This window comes from Lathyrus oleraceus, chromosome 4, assembly GCF_024323335.1.
Source record: "Lathyrus oleraceus cultivar Zhongwan6 chromosome 4, CAAS_Psat_ZW6_1.0, whole genome shotgun sequence".
Taxonomy (NCBI): Eukaryota; Viridiplantae; Streptophyta; class Magnoliopsida; order Fabales; family Fabaceae; genus Lathyrus; species Lathyrus oleraceus.
The window spans coordinates 449,952,362-449,975,113 of record NC_066582.1 but is presented as its reverse complement, the minus strand read 5'-3'; the positions used below and the strand labels follow the sequence as shown (position 1 = coordinate 449,975,113).

Genomic DNA, 22,752 nt, shown 5'->3' with positions numbered 1-22,752 from the left:
ATCGAAGCTTGCTGCAAATCCAGCTGATTGAAAACAGAGCTTTCAAAAGCGAATTGCCCAAAACCATCGTTTGGATCGAAGCGCCCTAATTCAAGCTCCCTCATAGAGCTGGCGCAACAGACCTCTTTCTCAATTGGGGTCGTTTCACCTTTGTGACCTGCGAAGAAATAAAAACTTAAGTCAAAATTCCTATCACCATAAGCACTTAAAAACTGAAGAATAATTAATAAATTAATCAGGTAAACACTTTGCACAGAGGACCACAATGAACGCCCAGAAACATATTTTGCTACAGACAACAAGTTCAACAGTAATAAATCCACAAAATCTGAATCCCACGAAATCTGGGATGAGCAAAAGATATCCTGACAGATTTATCCTAGGATTTACTAGCTCATCATGGGGAGGATAAACTTCACAACCTCACTATTAGTACCTAGATAGAGCACTGAGTAAAGAGGACGGTTAATTCGAAAAAAAAATCAAAATAAAATTTCCATGAACACAACCATCATTAACATTCAAGAGGAGAAGAGAACAGAGGAAGACGAAGAGAGTTTAGAGGAAACTTATCTAGAATCGCATCAGAGAGGGCGTCGGCGGTGGACCAGCTTCGTTCAAGTATACTTCTTTCTTTTTTTTCTTTCGCTTAAAATCTTTGCACCATCATGATATCCTTGTTGCACTGACTAGAAACCCCACTTTAATTGTATCAAATTGCTGCTATTGGGGACTTAATTGCAAATTTAGGGTTTGTGTTTGTTTGTATTTTTTCCGACTGTTCTGGTGTCGTTTGGTTTGTTGGGGAGAACATACTCTAAGTTGGTTTGTGTTGGGGGCTCATTCTCGTTGAAATCTTTTTGTTTTCTTTCTCATGCGGTCCAATCTGGGTGTTTGAGAGGGTTTGAGTGAAAAACGAGTTTGGATTTGGAATCGTTGGTTAAGATAAGGGGGGGGTTGGTGTTAAAGGTTTGGTTATTTGAGCGTTGGTTCGCCTGAGAAGAAGGTGGTGCCGCCGTCGTTGGCCGGCAACCGTCGTCTTCTCTGGTAGGTTGCGATCGAGAAGGATGGTGGGAGTTGCAGAGCCACTCTGTATTCTTATGAGAAGAGAGAGAAACATTTTTCAAAAGTGATTCCGTTTGGCAAGGTTATTTGGCTTTAGGTTTAGATTAGTGGGTAAGTGGTGGTGACAAGTGTCTCCACCATTGGGACACTTGTCACCGTTTGGTTAACATGCTCCAAGGTATCCTATGCGACGCCCTTGTTTCGTTACCATGGCCTTGCACCCTTATCCTCCATCCATCAGTGTAGGTCATTTGATCTAACGGCCCTGGGTTGGTCTTCATAGTCAATTTGTTAACTAAAAGTCTCCTTGAAGCTATTGGTCCTGCGTGTGGGGTCTCCAAACCAACCCACACGCCTCTCCTGTTTTCAGCACCTCCCTTTCTGGACAGGGAGCGTTTTTGGTTTTGTTTGGGCCAAAGAAAGGCCCATTCTCTTTAAAATAAGTTATTTCCTTTTGATTTGTATGTATTCATACAATTTGTTTTATTTAAAATCAATTAGGCCATTTTAGGATTTCCATCCAATTAATATTTTGATTAAATAATTAAAATTTTATTATTTGTGTAATTAATCCTTTTCACTTTTATGTATTATTATTTAACTTATTCAATTGATTATTTTTTTATAAGACTTATTTATATTGAGTTTACCCTATTTTGTTATTTATACAATACTTTGCACTACTCAAGCCATGTTTTTTTAGGATATATAGTTGGTAATTATTCCAAGCATTATAATCATATTAAACCACATACTTCTCGATTCAATGTCGAGCCCACTTCCTAAATGCCCTTGTAAGTCGATTGCTTATAGCATCGCCATCAACCTCACATAGCTTACTCTTGGGCTTTCTTACAATGAGACCTATTCGATTTTAATTGATCGATTAGATGAACGATTCACTAAATAAAATCCACTTCATTCGTAAACTTAAATTTAAAACCTCGATCCAACATCGAGTATTCTTTATTAAAATTAAATTAAAATACCTAATCACAATTAAATACCATTTCAGCTGGAAATAAAAAAGGAGATGGTTTTGAGTTTTCAACTCCTCTCCTCGATTATTTGAATACGAGTTCTTTTACTCGGTTAGTCGAATAATCGTCATTTCTAATCCACTTAAGCATAATTAAATCAAAGTGTTCTTACAATAAATAAAAATGAAATGGGGGATGGTTTTAAGCCTTTAACTCCTCCCTCGATTGTTTGAATACGAGTTTTCTTACTCGGTCACTTAAACACTCGTCATTTCGCTACAAACTTCTAAACCCCGATTAAATCAAATTATTTTCATAATAAGTTAAATGAAAAGGGAGATGACTTTTAGTTTTCAACTTCTCTCCCCAATTGTTTGAATACGAGTTCTCTTACTCGGTCAGTCAAACAATTATCATTTTTCACAAACATACAACTTAATCAAATCATTTTTATGACAAACTATACGAAAAAGGAGATGGTTTTGAGTTTTCAATTCCTCTTCTCAAATGCTTGGATATGAGTTGTCTTACTCAGTCATTCAAGTACTTGTCATTCATTCTAAAATACGTCAACCATACGCAAACTAATCTTCATAATCACTCAGGTGAAAAAGAAAGTGGTCTAGAGTCTTCTATTCCCGTTCCCGAATATTAGGATACAAGTTGTCTTACTCGATTATCCGAATATTCGTCATCCATTCAAAATACCTTAATTATTATCAAATCCTTTCTATAATTAAGGATGAAAAAGAAAGTGGTCTAGAGTCTTCTATTCCCTTTCCCGACTGTTAGGATACGAGTTGTCTTACTCGGCTATCCGAGTAATCGTCATCCAACCAAAAACATCTCAACCAATCAAAACATCCAACATATTAATCCAACTTGTCACCCCGTGTGACCAAAACTCTTTTAAAAAAAAACGATGTTTAATCCCTTTTAACGCGCATAACAAACTAGTGCTCAAGCCTCCGTCGAGAGTAGACAAGCCAACCTTTAGCCTTTAAGACGCGATCTAAAACAGACGTTCACTAAAAACACCAACCAACTGGAGTTCCCCGAACTACGAATGCTCTGACTTCCTTATTGCACCATAAGGATACGTAGGCACGAGATTGCGAGATCTTGGCGAGCACACTAATAACCCCCCCCCCCCCCTTTCCCTCTCTGAGGTTCCCATCCATTTCTATTTTCAATATATTTATAACCTGAAGAAAACAAACAATGTAAATTAAAACTCAAATCGCAAAATTGAACTAAAAGGTTCCCGTTGAGTACAACGGACGTGAGGGGTGCTAATACCTTCCTCTCGCGTAATCCACTCCTGAACCCGAATATGGTTGCGATGACCATTATTCTATTTTCTAAAGGTTTTATCAATTTTTTCCTATCCCCTCATTGGGATAAATAAAGTTCGATGACGACTCTTTTCGAACATAAATTTTCCGCGACCATCGCGAGGAATCGTATTTTTTGAGATGCGACAATATGCATTGGATTTGGGATCACACATTGGCATTCTCCTTACCCCTTATTCATTGGGTTTGCATTGGGAGAGATCACCAAGTAAATTTGATTGTATCATACTTTATTTTTTTATTATTTACTAACCAAAATACCAAAAATATGTCAATGTATAGTTTGTTGCTTTTGTAGGTAGTGTGTATGCTCACCTATGCTCCATCAAGCTCATATATAGGGTTTAATACCCTCAAGGCAAGGAGATCAATCAAGAAATGGTTCACATTGGTTATAGACGTCATATATGGATCCCTATGGTCCTCATATATCATTTTTATCAAGAATTCATCAAGAGTTTGAAGTTAGTTTGCCTTGGAAACCCTAATTCATCTGGGTATCTTGTGTGACTTCTTCAACAAGTTTCTTCAACATTTGATCAAATATTTCAAGGTATGCTTCACATTACATCATCTTACACATATATTATCCTCCATGAGTGCCCAAAATTAAGAGAATGTCAAGCTAACAAGATGGTTCATGGTGGTTGACCAGAGAAAGTCAACTAGTCAAAACCGGGGTTCCCTAAACCCTATCTCCTACAATATTTGTCATATGAAAATGATTACAAGATAAAGGTTACTTAAAATGACATTCCAAACAACTTTCATGTTGGAGTTAAGAGCTATTTTTGCTTGGAAAGTCATTTTTTATGGTGAAAGATTATATGTCATTTTGTCTGAACCCTAGTTAGGAGGTCAAATTCCCAAGACCATAACTTGCTCAATTTTTATGATATGAAATCCATTAAAATTCCATGATAAAATTCAAGATGTATAATTCATATTTTGTGTTTGCGGGAAGTTCAAATTCAACTTGCAAATGCATGTGCCAAGAGGAAACATTATAGGTCATTTGGGGCCATTACCATTTAACAAGTGATTTTCCTCAACTTCTAAAATGCATAACTCCTTCTTGCCAAATCCAAATGAGGTTAAATTTATGACTAAATTGAATAGGTTTGAAAGCGATACAACTTTGATGAAGGAACGTTTTCCATTTGAAGTCCATAGCAAAAGTTATTCAAGGTGGAAGAAGTGAACATTTGACTTGGTACTTAGAAATTTTCATATATGTTTGATTTCCCAAACTTCCACATAAACATTAATCATGATACAATCTTCAAATGGAAAAGTGTTCAACATAAAAGATGTTCCCCTTGATCTCACCTTTCCAAAAAGTCCAAAATCATCTCATTTGGATCAATATTGAAGGATTTGCGCATGGGTGCAATGCATGGTACCATTTGGAAGGATTTCATGATCAAACTCATTCCAACATTGCATGGCTTAATGTATTGCTTTCATCATGTCCTATTCACAACTTTCGACCTTTTTAAATGATTTTTTGGGCTTTGTACACGCCCATGCTAGCTCATGAAGGAAGTTGCTAAATTTGGATTTGAAATGGAAGTGTGTGGAAAGCATGTGATAGCCCTATAAATACAAGTGCAATGAGCTCAAAACATCATCAACACCTTGCCCAAGCTTTTCCAGAACAATCCAAACCCTCCATTTCATAGAATTCTTGAAAATTTCAATTGAAATCGAGTTGAATTTCATCTTCTGTTTTGGAAATTCAAACTCCAAGAATTCATTGCCATTTTCATTTCAATTGATCACTGCAGGCAAGAGGAAGAGAAAGCAAGCAAATCCAAGTCAAGATCAAATGAATTTGAAGCAAATCGAAGGTGATTTTTCAGAAACTTCATCCCTTCGATTCTCTCTCAATTCTTCACCATTCTTTGTGATTTTTGGTTGGCTGAAGTCCTACCAATGTAGGCAACAAGGTTGAGTTGCTTTGAGGTCAAATCGAAGAAACTCAGTTCATGATCCTCAAAATTCAAATCCATGTACCTTTCAATATACTTGGAATTGGAGAAAATTGAGGCCAGATTCGAGCTCCTGAGCATTTTTTCTTTAGATCATGTCCTTGATTTTTATTTTCATGGAGATTGGTGGTGGACCAGTCCGGTGAGGTCCACTGGAGAAGAAGACCAGAGCTAGGGCTTCGGTGATGTGTTGGCGTGTCCAAAACCATTAGATCATGATCTCACATTTTAATCTCAGCCATTGCTTTTGCATACCACGCGTACAGCAAGTTGACTAGAGTGCATGGTGAAGCGCGCGTGTGTGGCCATCAGATCTGCCACCTCAATTAATGAGGGACATCTGATGGCCCTTGTTTTTTCTCATTTTATTTAATTTCTGATTTTATATTTTAATTAGCTTATTTTGTTTAATTCATATTAAATTCATTTTTAATCTAAAAAATATGGGACTTTCACCAAAAATCTTTAAATATTTTTCTATTTCATTTTCTGAATTAAAATTATTTTTTGGATTAAATTTGATATTTTTCATGAATTAATTGTTTTTATACATATTTTTAATTATTTAAAAATACTTCTGACTTTTCAAAAATCATGAAATTTTTTGTCTAAGGTCCTTTGACCTTGTTTGACCTAGGATAAATCTCTTGGCCATTTATTTGGTGTTTTGAAGAGATTTTAGGTTTTGACCAAATTAAATTGAATTTAAATGTATTTTTAATTTGGTTTTTAATTGATTAATTGTGTGAAAATCATGTTGAGCCATTTTTATGGTCTTGTGATATTTGACTATTTGTTTGGGCCTTGGTCAAGGTTGATTTGACTTTTGTTGGGTTAAAATCATTGGATTTAGGGGATTGGTGAAATGTACATTTCATCTCCCAAAATGAATGAATGATTTTAATTTGATAAAATTCCTTCCATGACCAATGTATGTTTCTATCATTTCCCCTCCCTCTTCATCTTTATCCCATGTTTTCCCATCCCTTTCATTGACCAATGAAATCTCAAGATCCTAAGGCTAATTGGTTTATCAATAACCTTGTGTTAGATGAACCAATACAAGTATGGATGAGATAGGTCCATCCTTTGATCTTTTTCTTTTAGTGTGTGTTATGTTTTAGGAGTTTGGTTCATTATACCAAATCTCTAACATGCATTAGCACCTAAATTTTATTGTCCGACCTCAGATAGTTGTGACTTCTACATAAGTCCAATTACGATTGCTTAACATAGAGCTAAATTTGAACCTGGAGGCGTAGCATTCTAGTAAGTGAGATTGTAAGTCTCCCATCTTTCATGGTATTGTGTGGAAACTTGGTCTTTTTTCCTTCCTTTGGAAGATGTCTTGGTTCAAGTATCCATGCTTGTGAATAGATGGTTGAGTGTTCTCTAAAGAATGACTTAATCAATTGAAAAGCAAAACACCACTAACATATAATTAACCTTGACTAACCTTTGAATAATTCTTATTAATATTGCTTTACTTTCAAGTCATTTATTTTATGCAATTTAATTTCAAGTCATTTACCATTCATTTGTCATTTACATATCATTTAATTTGTTTATGTTTATGTCATTTTCACTTTGCTCATTTGAGCCACATATTGTGATTGTATATATTTGTTTGTGTATTTTGTTTGTGTTTGTGGTCTTAGGACCTTAAAATACTTAATAAATAACAAAAACCCTAAAAAATGTTTGGTGGACTGTTGAGCTTGATCTGAACTTTTGGACTTAGAACTAGGCAACACTCCATATGAAAAGGACTTGGTCAATGCCAACATTTTTGAGACCAAGTATTGTGATTTGAGCTTTCATCTGATGCAAGTATTGGGATCCACTTGAGTTTATCTGCTACATGATCTTGATACAACTGTTATTTTGATCTTGTGTATAATGCTTTATTCTGAGTTAATCAAGGAGTATTTCATCTAAGACATGAGAAGACAAAGAAGACTGCTAGCTATGGAGTTGCTTGCTTGGATATGGCTATCTTTATTTCATTCCTTGATCTTCATGATGTCTGGTATTGCTAATTGCTTGCTGATTATTGCTTGATTCAAAGTCCAAAGGGAAAGTGGGTTTTCTATATGACATACTTGTCTGTTGGATTGCATCCCATTGGTCAGATCTTTTCAACTCTTAACTTGTAATTTCGTGTTTAGGATTAGTCTCTTCATCTCCTCCCATTTCTTAAATTTCAAAAAATATCTCCCCCTTTTCAAAAACTTTCTTTGCTTGTGATTTCAAACTTAGACTTTATTTCAAGTAGAAACTTTGGCCTTATACCGATGAATTTTTAGACTCCTTTTTCTTAAATCAAACTTGTAAATAAATATAATCATATTGACTTAAATTTTCAAAAGACAAAAAGAACTAACAACTTCATTCAAATTTTTGGCCTTTTGTGCCTTTCTCATTAACCTTTTATTAAAAACAATTCACTCACTTTGAAATTGTTACCACGAAATACGAGGTTTTGATCCCTCATTTTTATGTTGGTACATAGGCACAAGTCTGAAGGTCTTTTCAAACACAAAAATATAATCAATGAATTCTTTTCTCATCCCTACACTCTATTTTTCTCAAACATCTTTTATATCAAAAACACATACACACATAAAAAAGGGCTCCCTAGGAGTACCTAGGACACTTCGGATGCTAACATCTTCCCTCTGTGTAACCAACCCCCTTACGTGTAATCTCTGACATTTTATTAGTTTTGATTTGAAAACTTCTTATCATTGGGTTTTCTTTGTGCTTTTCCCTTTTCCTTTGGAAACAATAAAAAAGCGGTGGCGACTCTGGTTTTATTGAATTTAAGTTTATCTATAGCTTAATGGTCATGAATTTACCGCTACACATACATGCAAGCCCTAGCTCCAAATGAATTGGTGCCTCCTTACAATCCTTGCACATGGGGGCCAATCCATTTGGCGACACCATGTCTTGCATGCATGCAGACCTCGTAACCAAGCATGCAGAGCTAGGTGTGTCATGCGTGATCCTAGGGAGGCGCCAATTTAAATGGATACACCATGTAAAAAATGCACATGGGCGCCAATTCATTTGGCTACCACATGCAAAGACATTTTTCTAAGCTCCACAGTTTTGCCTATAAATAGGAAGGTGACTCTAACATTTCTTCCACACCGTCACTCACTACTTCCTCTACAACATCAAATCTTTCATCTGCAACAACCTTTTTCATCTGCACGAACCTCTTTCATCTCCGACAAGATGTCTATCCTCATAATGGGCGAATCGCACAGAGGAATAGTTGCAAAGATAGCAACTTATGTAAGCGTTTAATTCTTTTGTTATTTGTCTAGAGTACCTTTTAATAACATATCAACTTAGTAAAGTATTTTCTTGTTTCTTTTATAGGATGTTTCAAGGTCCCGTACTCGGGTCCACGAATATGTCCACATGGACCCGATGATTCAACTATATGTCGAACTCGCCGGTTTTGGACATATAAGCAAAATTATGTCTTGGTCGATGGATAATAAATTCATTCTTGTGTTATGTGAAAGATGGCGTCCCGAGACACACACATTCTGGTTTCCAACCGGTGAGTGTATCGTGATGTTAGAAGACGTCTACATGCTATTGGGACTGCCTATTGAAGGTAAAGTTGTAAATGGTAAAACCAACTATGCGAATTCAATTTGCATGGACCTCTTGGATACTGATTTGTTAGATGATAACTCAATAGGTCAAGGTATACTCCTTTCACGCCTTAAGTCATACTATAACAATTTACATTTAGATGAGCATTCTACCGAAGAGGCTCGAATAATAAAAACTAGGTGTTACATTATGCTTTTAATTGGTTTTTTTTATTTCCCGAAGGTAGTGGTTCTAGTATGCATGTTATGTATTTACCTTTACTAAAACATGTAGATAGAATAGGAAGTTACAGTTGGGGATCCGCTTGTCTGCCTATATTTGTAGCTCTTTGTGTAAAAATTCACACAAAGACACGTCTACCTTTTCTGGATGTGCTGTTTTGCTCCAAGCATGGGGTTGGTCAATACTACCGTCCCTAGCGCCCGTCAACAACAACCCTTTCACATTCCCGTATGCACAAAAGTAAGTTGTTTAAAATGTTACATATTTACTTACTTTAACGATTATTATCTCTAACTAATATTTTTACCTTTATGGTGCAGATGGTCGGCACGTGGTATGAGTTATAACAGATGTCCTAGACACTGTATTACCCAGTATCAGAATCTCTTAGATCACCTTCGACTGACAGATGTATGGATAATAACCTAATTATTTCGTAATAATTTGTTAATTTCTTCTACCAAGTTTATAGTCTAACATACATTCATATTTCAGTTCATTTGACATCCATACCTAAATTTGGATCATGACCATGAAATCAACGAAAAAGGCGCAGCCGTATGGACTGCATGCACACCGATCATAAGATTCACAACTGTGGAGATGCACAACAGTGATCGTGTGAAATTGCAGTTCGGTATGCCTCAACACATCCCAGATCCCCCAGCAAACCTAGGAGAATGGTATATGCGCAAAGTTAACGACCAATGGAACTTCAACTCATGGCAAAGCTTCGCTAGATCCGAGTGTCGCAAATGGAAGCACCGGCATGACCACGTCTTAACTGATGCAATGATGCCAAATGAAGAAAAACCAAGTCGTACTTATATGGCTTGGTACATATCGGTTGGTTTTGAGTTCATCGTCGAGGATATGTACATATACGACTCACACCAACAAACTTACACACCAGACGCCTCAACATCTAACCGCAACAACATTGTCATACCGGTTACACACAACCCCTTACCCGTCAAACTTTATGTTCCACAAACACACAAACATACAACCCTAACATGCCATACACCCAACCACAATACCAAGAGCATACCCCATACCACCACCAACAAATAGATCATCAACCAGAGACCCAACATTGCTTCGCACCCAACACATCACCCTACCAAAGTCGTCTTAGCCAGAACACTCAATGATCATTTAACACCAATTGTCCCTCCTCCTACCATAGCCAAGAAGCACAAACCTCACAAAACCAAAACCTTCAACAACCCTATCTCTACCAAACACCACAACAATCTTTCCAACCTTTCCTCGATGTATCATTCACACCAATGTCTCCCTTCAACCGTCCCGGTCGCCCACCAACAAGTCAAACACAACCCAACTACTTTGGCATGGGTCATGAACTCAGTTATGGTGGTACACCTTCATTGCATACTCAAGACTACGCTGATTTGTCTGACTATCTCAACAGGCAATCTCCTGCAGTTGGTAGTGATGTTCCTGGGCCCTCAGATGCTTAAACACTAGTGGTGAATCATCAACGTGGATTAGGGCCACGGGTTCGGGTAGCTAGGGGATGTGGGACTGAAGGTCGGTTAGGTGATCCCGATCATCAACATTAGTCTTTTTTGTGTAAACAGAAATTTATATTGATATGAATTGGTCCGATTTCGAAATTATGTATCACGTAGACTGTTTTTGGAAAAAAATTACAAAATACACTAAGGTGTCAATCCAATTGGCGTCTCCCTTTAACCCATACACATGGACGCCAATTGAATTGGCTGCACCATGTGCCCTAGCCAATCCAATTGGCGCCTCCTCGCTAATTTTAAGAGGAGACGCCAATTGGATTTGTGTCTCCTCCTAAAAGTGAGATAGTTTGGAAAAAAATTGAAATCGAAATTATTTTGAAGATTTTTTTGAAAAACTGAATTATTTTGATAAAAAATTATATCTTATATACTAATAATAAATCGATAATATCTATTTCTCTATTGTACTAATGTATTTTTTTTTATTAACATAATTTCTATCCTATATTTTAAAAATGTTGCATGTATATAGTGTTACACTTGTATCCCTACTATACTTTGGAACGTTAGTTCCTGAACATTTAGATATGCAACACCACTAGAAATTTCAAATATTCCAATTTTAGTACTTTTATAACTTGTTTTTCAAAAATTTCATAATTTAAAAAAAAAATAGCCTACTGAATTTATAAATAAATAATTGATGCTACTTACTTCACATATCTCAGATTATTAAAAAAACTCGACGACACCCTACAATACATATTAGATTCATCAAATCTAGTAATGTTAATTGTGTTTTTTAAATATTTACAAAAAAAATTAACTACTGAATTTATAAAAAAAATTGGTGTACCCCTTATCACATACTGGGTTTTTTTTAAATTTCTGACACCCTATAAATCAAAATGTATCTAGTCCATTCTGATCCAAATACATTTTAGAACATTTCAAAGACAACCATTTCATTCCAAATTTTCATATATTTCTATAATCTACGCATCACACCAATAAGTCTAGTACTTTTAAAAAAACAAACTTATGATAATTTGTTAATGAACATTTTTTTTAATGCACCATATATGTTTTTTAACCATCACACTAAAATACTTAAATGCTCATAAATTTTGGAGATGCATCCCTAAACACACCCAAATTTAAGTTAATGTTAAAATATTTCGGAGATGCATCTTCGAACATATGTCGGAGATGCATCTCCGAAATGTTTTGGAGCTTAAATTGCGCTAGAATCATTTTTCTTCCTCATTTCTCATATTTCTCAAAAACTCTTCAAACTCTCTCAAATTTTTCACCAAATCCAAAATCAAGCAACCAAGGTCAGAGAAACTTCAATCAATATCAGAAACACCATTCAACACTTAAACAAAGTGAAAAATTGTAAGTTTTTTAATGTTTTAAATAGTTTTTTAATTTTTATGCAAATGAGTAGAAATTAGATGATTGATAGTTTAGACATAGTATTAAACATGATAGATGGCTGAAAATTATTATTGATGTAATATTTGTTTGGTTTCCATGTCTCCATTGTTACCATTGATGTAACTGCTGAGTTGCATGGGATAGATGCAACATCATGATTATGTCATGACTTCACAATTCTGTTGAATCAGAGATTGCTCAAAGTGTGTTATGGATGGACAATGCAACTGACATTTGGAATAAATTGAGGGATCCACTTTACCAAGGTGATGTGTTCAGAATTTCAGATCTTCAAGAAGAAATATGCAATCTGAAACAAGGTGATTCATTTATATCTTCTTAATACACCAAACTTAAGAAATTATGGCAAGAATTGGACAACTTTCGTCCAGTTCCTGAATGTTCATGTAACATTACTTGCCAAGTTGTTATCAAGATTCGTGCTTACAAAGATGGTGACCAAGTTATTAGATTCCTTAAGGGTTTGACTAACCAATATTCAGCTGTGAGATCTCAAATCATGTTAATGGAACCCCTTCCAACCATCTGCAGAGTTTACTCTCTTCTTGTTCAACAAGAAAGACAAATTATTCTAATCTTCATAGCATAATGCATCCAACCCCAATGAAATTTTCATAGCATAAGCATTAGAGGTGGCAAATATTTTGGAGGAAGAGGTCGAGGTTCCCGCATATGCACTCATTGTGGCATGAAAAATCACACAGTTGATTCTTGCTTCAAAAAGTATGGTTATCTACCACATTGGAAGCAAATTGGCATAATCAATCATTATGCAGATGTTCCTGGCACAACAGATGCATCCCTAAATGATTCCAATGAATACAACGAGCAAGTTCTGAGCAATTTTGCATTCACATTTGACCAGCATAAAGTCATGCTAGCTCTTCTCCAAGGAACCTCATCATCGTCATTTTCTCAGGCTCACAACATCAACCATTTAACAACTCAAGTTGACAATGGATCAAGTATCATATGCACCATTCATAGCTCTCATAAACTTGAGAATTTTATCCTTGATATTGGTGTAACATACCATGTCTGTCATACAAAAGCTTTCTTTCAATGCATTAAACAGATCAATCCCATCACCATCAAACTTCCAAATGGAGCCCTTATCACCACTAATTATGCAAGCATCATACACTTTGACAAATGCTTATATATCATTGATGTATTATATATGCCTGATTTTTTTTAATCTCATTTTTGTTCCCAAGCTAACAAAACATTTTAGGTGTCAATTGATGTTTAATGATAATGATTACATGATATAGTATACTCACTCCAAGAAGATGATTGGCACAACTAGATTGTATGATGGATTGTATATTTTATATTCTCCTTCAGTTACCTTGTATAACACTTCAACTACTCATTCCATCAATACTTTACATAATCAATCTTTAGACACAACTCATCATTGTAATCTTTGGCACTTAAGACTTGGTCATCCATCTAATATAAAATTTATTCAATTACATAAACATTTTCCTTTTATCAAATTTGGATCCTCTTCTATACCATGTGACGTATATTTTTATGCTAAACAAAATAGACTCTCATTTTCTCTCAGTTATCATGTTTCCAATTTTGCATTTGACTTTGTGCATATAGATATTTGGGGTCCCCGGTCTACACCATCTATGATGGGATATAGATAATTTCTTACTATTATGGATGATAAGACTAGATTCACTTGGTTATTTCTCGTGAAATTAAAATATGAAGCATCATCTCTCATTAAATCTTTTGTGTCAATGATCCAAACTTAGTTTAACATAACCATTAAATTCATTAGATATGATAATGGTTGGGAATTCATTCTCACGGATTTTTATAAACAATTTGGCATAATTCGTCAAACATCTTGTGTTGGTACTCATTAGTAAAATGGCATTGTTGAAAGGAAACACCAACATATTCTAGGTATCACTCGAGCCATCCTATTTCAATCAAAATTACCTCATATTTTTTGGGCTCATACTGTTGGCCATGCAGTTCACATCGTTAATAGATTGTCTACTATTTTCTTAAAGCATAAGTCACCTTACCAAATCTTGTATAATAAACTACCTAACCTCACAAACCTCAAAGTTTTTGCCTCATCATTTTTTGCTTCCACCTTAAAAGCTCACGGAAAGAAGATTCTAGATCTAGAAAGTGCATATATTTAAGTTATAAACCTGACACCAAAGGTCACATTCTGTTTGACTTGCACTATAGGGAATTGCTTGTGTCAAGAGATGTCTCCTTTTTTGAACAACACTTTCCATATAAATAATTTTCAATTGATCCTCATCAACCTGGTACTGAGTGTCATATCTACAACCATACTTACTTTGATGATATCTTAGGTCCCTCAGACACACATACTCCTCACAGTAATTCTCCTTCCAGACCTCATCCTATTCCTACTGCATCTATTCCACAAGGTTCTCCTTCACATACCTTGACGCCTACACCATCACCTACTTCAAATAATAATGCTCATGATAATACTATCAATCCTCAAGTTCCATTACATATCAGAAAATCTGCTAGACAAACCAAACCTCATACTTATCTCCAAGATTACCATTGTGTCTTATCTCAAATACAATTTCCATTTCAGAAGTAGCTGCTCAAAATTCAGCTTCCCAATATAAGTATCATCTATCATCCTTCTTATCATATGATACATTGTCTCCTACACACAAACATTTCACTTTAAATCTATCTGCCATAATTGAACCTCAATCATATGAGTCAGCTACTTGTGATGCCAATTGGAAAGATGATATTCTCGAAAGCTTTGATTAAAATCAATACTTGGTCTCTTGTCCATTTACCTTCACACAAAAAAGCCATCGGATGCAAGTGAATTTTTAAGTTGAAAATGCATGTCAAAGATTTACCCAAACTGGAGGATTAGATTAAATGGACACATTCAGTCATGTGATTAAAATTACTACCGTTCGAATGCTAACGGCCATTGTTGTAAATCATGACTGACCATTATTTTAACTGGATGTCAATATGAAATTTCTTCATTAATTTTTTATTTTAACTCTTAATATCTTATATACTAACTATAAATCGATAATATCTATTTCTCTATTTTAAAAATGTTGCATGTAGTGTCACACTTGTATCCCTACTATACTTTTGAACGTTAGTTCCTAACATTTAGATATCCAACACCACTAGAATATTCCAATTTTAGTACTTTTATAACTCGTTTTTCTAAAATTTCATAATTTAAAAAAAATAACCTACTGAATTTATAAAAAAATATTTGATGCTACTTACTTCACATATCGAGATTATTAGAAAACTCAACGACACCCCTACAATACATCTTAGATTCATCAAATATTGGTGTGCCCCTTATCACATACTGGGTTTTTAAAAAAAATCTGTGACACCCTATAAATCAAAATGTATCTAGCCATACATTTCTATAGTCAACACATCACACCAATAAGTCAACTACTTTTAAAAAAAAAACTTATTTCTTAACTACCAGACAAAAATATTTAAATGCTCATAAATTCTGGAGATGCGACACATCCAAATCTAAATTAGAGTTAAAATATTTCGGAGATGCATTTTCGAACATATATCGAAGATGCATCTCCGAAATATTTTGGAGCTTAAATTGTTCTAGAATCTTCTTCTTCCTAATTTCTCATATTTCTCAACTTTTTCAAATTCTCTCAAATTTTTCACCAAGTCTAAAATCAAGTAACCAATATCAGAGAAACTTCGATCGACATCAGAAACATCATCCAACACTTAAACAGAGTAAAAAATTATAAGTTTTTGATGTTTTGAATAGTTTTTTAGTTTTTGTGCAAATGAGTAGAAATTAGATGATTAATAGTTTAGACATAGTATAAAACATGATAGGGTGAAAGTTATTATCGATGCAATATTTTTTTGGTTTCCATGTCTGCATTACTACCATTGATGTAACTGCTGAGTTGTAGAAAATTTTGGAGATACATCTCTGAAATATTTTAACGTTCAATTACAATTTGATGCGTCAAGAGATGCATCTCCGAAATATTTTAACTTTCAATCAGAATTTGATGCGTTCGGAGATGTATCTCCGGAATATTTTAACGTTCAATCAGAATTTGATATGTCCGGAATATTTTAACGTTCAATCAGAATTTTAGTATATTTGCATGCTGACTCATAGGATGCATTAAAAAATTTCATGTGGGTTTCGTAAGTAGTCCTAGTATGTTTTACCTCCAAGATACTTTTGAACTAGCAATGATAAGGATTTCTTCCAAAACTTCACCAAGTGAATGGTCCCTAAGCTTTTAAAAGGAGCATCTATTAATAATTATATGCACTCCCCTCGTGCCCCCTTGCTCGAGAGAGTTCTTGCCCCTCGTGCCCCTCCCTCAAGCTTGTGAGAGAGATGAGATTGATACACAGTCTTGTGATTAATGTTAGGTGGCTTTGTGGCGTTGACTCTATGACTGATATGATTGGTCCTAGATGGATCGTGCCTATATCATTTCAACATAGAGGTGTTTCAGAGGCGTATATCGTTAGGGGTGTACACGAATTGGATTGGATCGAGTTTGACCTAACCCGTTATCCAACCCGTTCAAATTTCAATGGATTAGATTCTTCATCCAACCCGCAATTTCGTTATCAAAACCAACCTGTTCACTAATGATTTGGATTAAATTGTGTTCACGGATTGTGTTTCAAATAAAAACTGTCAAAACCAACCCGTTCATTAATGATTTGAATTAAATTGTGTTCGCGAATTATGTTTCAAATAAAAACTATTTTTTATGATTATTTTTATCACCTTAAAAAAATATAACACAACTCAATACAACTATACTCATTTATAACACTCAAATTCGATAAAACACATCATATAATAATCATATAAAATCATTTGATAATAATATAAAATTCAACAAGACACATTATTTCCATAAAATACATAAATTAAAAATAATATAAAAGAAAATAAGAAACAAATATTTAATCTTAAAATTACATTGGTCTAAAAGAAGTATTATTGATAAAAAATAAAAAAAATTGAAAAAATTATGATTATTATTGAAATATTAATTTTATATTTTTATTTAAAATAATAAGAAACTCTTAAAATCACATCAATAGATTAGATCAATAGATTAGATCAATAAATTCACGGGTTGAAAAACTCAAATCCGATATCCGAACCAAAATTATACGGATGTTGTTATGGATTGGATTGGATATACAGTAAATGAATGAGTTTGGATAATTTACGAATTGGTTCGCTTTGTACCAACTGATTCGTATGTCGACCCGCACCATAAACACACCTATATAACCGATGTCTTTCTCTGTTTTTGAAAAATCAAGTTTCTAGTAGAAAAAAAAATGACATTCTCAAAACTAGGTTTAGGAAGTCAATCATGTTGGGCCTATTTCCCAAAAGACAATAATGAACGCTACTCTCCCCCCAAGTTGCTTTCTAAAAAAAAAAAAACATCCATTTTCAAAAGCATACACTCACACTAACTGAATTGTTCCAAAATATGCATCAAAACATGCAAGATTTAGTATTTCCGGGTCAAAAAGAATTGCTTTCAAAAGTCTACTTCTGAAGTAACAAAACTCACATTTTTTCCTAAATGTGAACATCTGAAATAATATTTAGGGCGTGGAAAGTTCCTTCCCATATAGTTTACAACTTTAACTCTATACAGATCCGATACAGACAGAGACATATCCACCCGCGAATGTTTAATAAATTATGCTTATTCGGGTCGGAGGTTCTATCGATATACACACACTAGCCCCCCCTTAGAAGCTTCTAGATCTAGTTCAAAAAAAACCTTAATAAATAAATTGTAAACTACGGAATATTTTATGTATATAAAAAAGAAGAAAATCAAAGTCAAAACAATGTCGAGATATATCCAGTGCTCCAAAAACTGGGAAAAGGAAGACCAAAGTTTACTAGCAAATCTACAAGGTAATTGTTATTATACAAGAATAGTTTTATCTTCATCATATATTTTTACCTGCTTCCTTTTCCATCATCCGGTGAATTCACCATCATGATAATCTTTTAGTCAGGTCCCCTAGCTACTCTGCAAAATCAAGATGTTGCAACACGTCAGTATCACGATTGTTCAAATCCCGCTATGCGACAGTGCGATAGTATCGCTATCGCCGACAATTCACAACATTTTTGTTCAAAGCATGTTAAACTATAATTGAAGGTTCCCCGTACCTCAAGAAATCTGAAAATGTCAGGCAAAAGTCTCCTTCACACACAAATGACAACAACCAATTGAGGAAAAGAGAGTGAACTAAAAGTAAATAACTATTTCAGCCGGCGACCTTTATTGCCCCTAACTCGTCAATTCTTGAGCTCTTATGCTGCAAAATATTAAAAAGTAGAACACAAAAGTTCATTAAAGATAGGATACACTGTCGATCACTAAGAAACATACACCGGAAATGTGCCGAGAAGGAAAAGATGTAGAAAAAAACTAATCACAAGATTACATTTCTTATTATATTACCTTACTCTTTTTGTGTTTGTGCACATCATTAACATCATCATCTCCGTCGTGCTTCCTTTTCTGAAATATATTGAGTAAAGGTAAAAGGTTAAGAAAAAGAACTAAATGTCTGTAACATGATCAAACAGTATGTGGTGTCAATTCAAAACGGGTATAATGGCAGTTTGTTTAAATTCCGCTACACAGCAGTGTTATGGTGCCGATATAGCTGTTATTTCACATTATTTTACTAAATAGTGTATCGCAGAATAATAGCAATTAGTTCCGATTCTGCGATGCAATAGCGCTACAGCGCCACTATTTAGCATCACTGATATCAAATGAAATCGATCCCATTCATTGGATCTTTAACAGAGTTCATAAGCAATGACACTAAATAAAAATCATAGAACCAGTCTATTGAACTTGCAATGTTATCGCATGACATGACTTTTAGAACAGTTTCTCTTAATATGAACGATATAGATGCAGCAAACTAAAATTCTTTAACCTTGTCGTGGTGTTTCTTTGAATGATCAGCACTGGAATCACGATGTCCGCTTTTATCTTTCTTCTTGTCCTTATCCTTGTCTCTGTCTTTGCTTCTGTCCTTGTGACGATGTTTGTGCTTCTTATGCTCTCTGTCCTTATCCCTATCTTTGTGCTTCTTATGCTTCTTCTCTTTGTCTTTCTCACTTTTCGATTTCCCTGCAATTGTTGGTATTCCTTTCTCCGCCTATTAGGGGAAAAACGAACGAGCAAGATAGAAGTCCATAAAGAACACATCGTTAAAAAAAACTAAGATAGCATAACAATTGATTTCAGCAAGTTATAAAAATAAAGTATGAATAAAATCACCACAAAATGACTTACAGCAGGCAAATCGATGGGAGCGGTTTCCTTTAGTTGAAAAGCCTCCTTAAGTATGTCCAAGTCAAAAGGCTGTATACGAGCACTTGTATCTCTCGAGAAAGATGTGTTTTGAATAAGTTGATCCAATTGCATCCCATCTCCTTTTCTTACTTCAGTGTCTCCTACTACGTTATGCAAATAGTGCGTGTCCGCGATTGACACGGGAAGCGGCCTCTTGCAGAAAAACTCATAGTGAGGTATCAATTTGAAATGGCCTATGAGATCGACAGCGCCTGTCAACTCCCTTGGTCCTGAAGATTCAAAAACACAGTATGACTTCAATGAGAATGTGTTAATCCACGAGAAATTCAACAGGTGATAACTGACAAAGTTTACAATAATACAAAAAGTAGGCAGTAATGTTGGCAATCACGGAACACAGAAAATAGCCGTCTTGTTCGAATTCCGCTATACTACAATGCTATAGAACCACTAACGCGGTTATTTGACAACACTTTATACTAAATAGTGATTTGATCAAATTCCACGATGATATCGGCGCCGCTATATGAAAACATTGGTAGACGGCAAACAAAATTTATAGAATTACATAACAACATAGTGCACTATCATAAAAAAGGCTTACCTCCTCCAAATTTTTTGCCTTCAGGATCCATGAGTCAACCTTTCACAAGCTCTTGAACCATTATAAACTGCAATTTTCAAGGGAAAAAATGCATAATTTAGTGTTTCATCTGAGAATCAATAGTAAGTTTTTTAGACAAGCACAGAGATTATTTCAATAAAAATAAATTATATTAAAGAAAAAATCAGGAAAGTACAATTAGCTAAAAGCATTTTAAAAACACAAACAACAAAAGAAAACATTGCAACAATGTTGTCCCTTTTCTCAGCAAACCAAGTGTGCTTTATTAGGGCACACATGAAAGTGAAGCATATGATACCGTATCTCAAAAGTTATCAATCCTCACATGAAAACCAATGAAAGCATAACAATCCAACAAAGCATCATTTTACTTGTGCCGCAAACCCCAAAACTTAAACGAAAAAAACAAGTATTCATATTCCCACAACCTATATTATACGGCTTAATTAGTGTTATCAAATAGCGGCGCCATGGCTGCTATGGCAGATATACATGACAGTTTTTGGGCTCGCCGCTGTGGTAAATATCGGCTGATATTGCGGGTTTTTCCATCATAATCCGCTTGGCGGGATTTTGGCTCTCCGCGATGGAGCGCCATCAACAACACTGGGCTTAAAGCTTCGTAGGAGGCTGAAAGATTTTAACAAACCCTAGCATTCCAACAAAACATCATCCAAGACCAATTGAAAAAAACAAGTGTTCCCAACAAGGCCAAAAGGAAATATTAATCCATGACCAAAGCTAAAAATCTGCAAACAGAAAAAGTACCACAGTATTCATTCACTACATTTTGTTTATCCATATTTCAAGAAATTGAAATCTTCAACAACAAAAAAACCATAGATCACAAAATTCATTCTAGACGATCCCAAATTGCACATGAAATCACATCCAAATAACACAGTTGATAAATTAAATTGAAACAAACTAAGAATACATGAAAACACACCAGTACAACTAAAACACACAGAGTTTGAATAAGCACAGATGAACTAAAAACATCAAAATACACATGAACAGCACCAATTTATATGCACAGCATTCACACACACCCTTTAGATGATCTAAATTGTAATCGCTTTTCATTCTGCTTATAAACCTCAAATTCATGTCTTTCCCTCATACACTCAATAGGGATGACATGAACTTGATTAAACACAACAGTGAGTTTCAAAGTTCCTATTTCAAACAGATTCAAGTCATTTCCATGGTTTCAACTATCAATTTTTTCTGATCCCATTTCAATTTCCACCTTCAAGATTATCAAATATATTCAAATCCAACGTTCAAAAAAAATTAACAGCTTTTCAAAAAGTGTCTCAGAACAAAATTCTCAAAGTCACAAAACACAGACCACAAAAAACCCACATTAATAACAATTAAGAAAACATTTAAGCCCTAGAAATTCTCAACTTCAACCTAAATCAAAACAGTGAAGAAAACCCACCTGAGAGTGAAAAAACTATCAATCCCCAAGAAACCCAACAAACCACCTTCAAATTCAAATTGGCACGAACCGAAAGCTACACCAATTGAAAAACTTCACCACCCCAACAAAAAATCTCTGCAAAACTGCACAAAATTGAAATCTTTTCAGCCAAAAAATCCAAAATCCACAAAAGGGTACTCAAGATTATAAGCAAAAAGCAACTTTTGGTTGTGTAATTCTCAAACAAGAGAATTGGGAATTGACCCATGATAGTGCAAAAGAACGAAACTTGCAAGATTGCAGATCCAAACGACGAGAGAAGAAGAAAAACGAATTAAAGGATTCTCACATGTAGAAGGAAAGATCGTTGTGGGTCGTGGGTTTTTCAGCTGTGGAAATCTTGTGTTTTTTTCGTTCGCTGCTACTTGTGATTGTGTTTGTTGGTTCTTTCTCTGTTTTTTTTTTCTCTCAGTCTTAAAAATGAGAAAGAGCAAAAACCCAAAATTCCATTAAGTTTCCAAGTTTTTGCCACCTCTTATTTATATTTAGCTCTAGTTTTCTAGGAATTTTCTATTTTACCCTTTGGATAATACTATTGCTATTGGATCAAGTTTTATCCCATGGCCAAAGGTGGACTATTTCAAGACAAAAGTGCAATGTACAAGATTTTTTTAATTTTCATTCTTCTTTTTTAAGAGAAAGACAATGGAAATTTAAGGATAGGGGCATTCTTCAAATTGTAAGTGAAGTCAAGGACAACAAATATTATAAGCATGTTTAGAACTATTGTAATTTTGTAGAAGGTGCACTTTGTTGCTTGTAATATTACTACATGATTTATTGGAATTTTCACAAACTCAATATATGACATGTATTGCAAAATATCCTTATTTCAAATAGATTTATAAAAGTTATATCTTATTATCTCTTATAAAGTGATGAGAGAAAAATCATCTAAATTGAGCAACTTTTATAAACACACGCTATGATAATAGAAAGATGATACATAGAAGATGATGTAACATGTATAAAATTCGGCTTACAAGTGAGGTTACATCTCTTATATTGACTTATTGGTTT

General features: G+C 34.7%; 1 protein-coding gene across 3 annotated transcripts; it reads right to left on the bottom strand.

The window, feature by feature from the left end:
• Positions 1-17,820: 17,820 nt before the first annotated feature.
• LOC127076041 (mediator of RNA polymerase II transcription subunit 19a) lies at positions 17,821-22,187 on the bottom strand. Of its 3 annotated transcripts, none has more exons than XM_051017595.1 (9): positions 22,022-22,184; positions 21,691-21,815; positions 20,223-20,289; positions 19,598-19,887; positions 19,236-19,460; positions 18,746-18,805; positions 18,451-18,599; positions 18,239-18,307; positions 17,821-18,033 (listed from the first exon to the last, which is right to left on the bottom strand). In XM_051017595.1, exons 3-7 carry the CDS (start codon positions 20,251-20,253, stop codon positions 18,549-18,551), a joined length of 657 nt encoding a protein of 218 aa, XP_050873552.1. In that variant the 5' UTR covers positions 20,254-20,289; positions 21,691-21,815; positions 22,022-22,184; the 3' UTR covers positions 17,821-18,033; positions 18,239-18,307; positions 18,451-18,548. The 3 variants fall into 3 exon arrangements, with proteins under 3 accessions (XP_050873552.1, XP_050873550.1, XP_050873551.1); XM_051017593.1 differs by lacking the exon at positions 17,821-18,033 and adding an exon at positions 18,059-18,148; XM_051017594.1 differs by lacking the exon at positions 17,821-18,033 and having other exon boundaries at positions 18,059-18,307; positions 22,022-22,187.
• Positions 22,188-22,752: the final 565 nt, after the last annotated feature.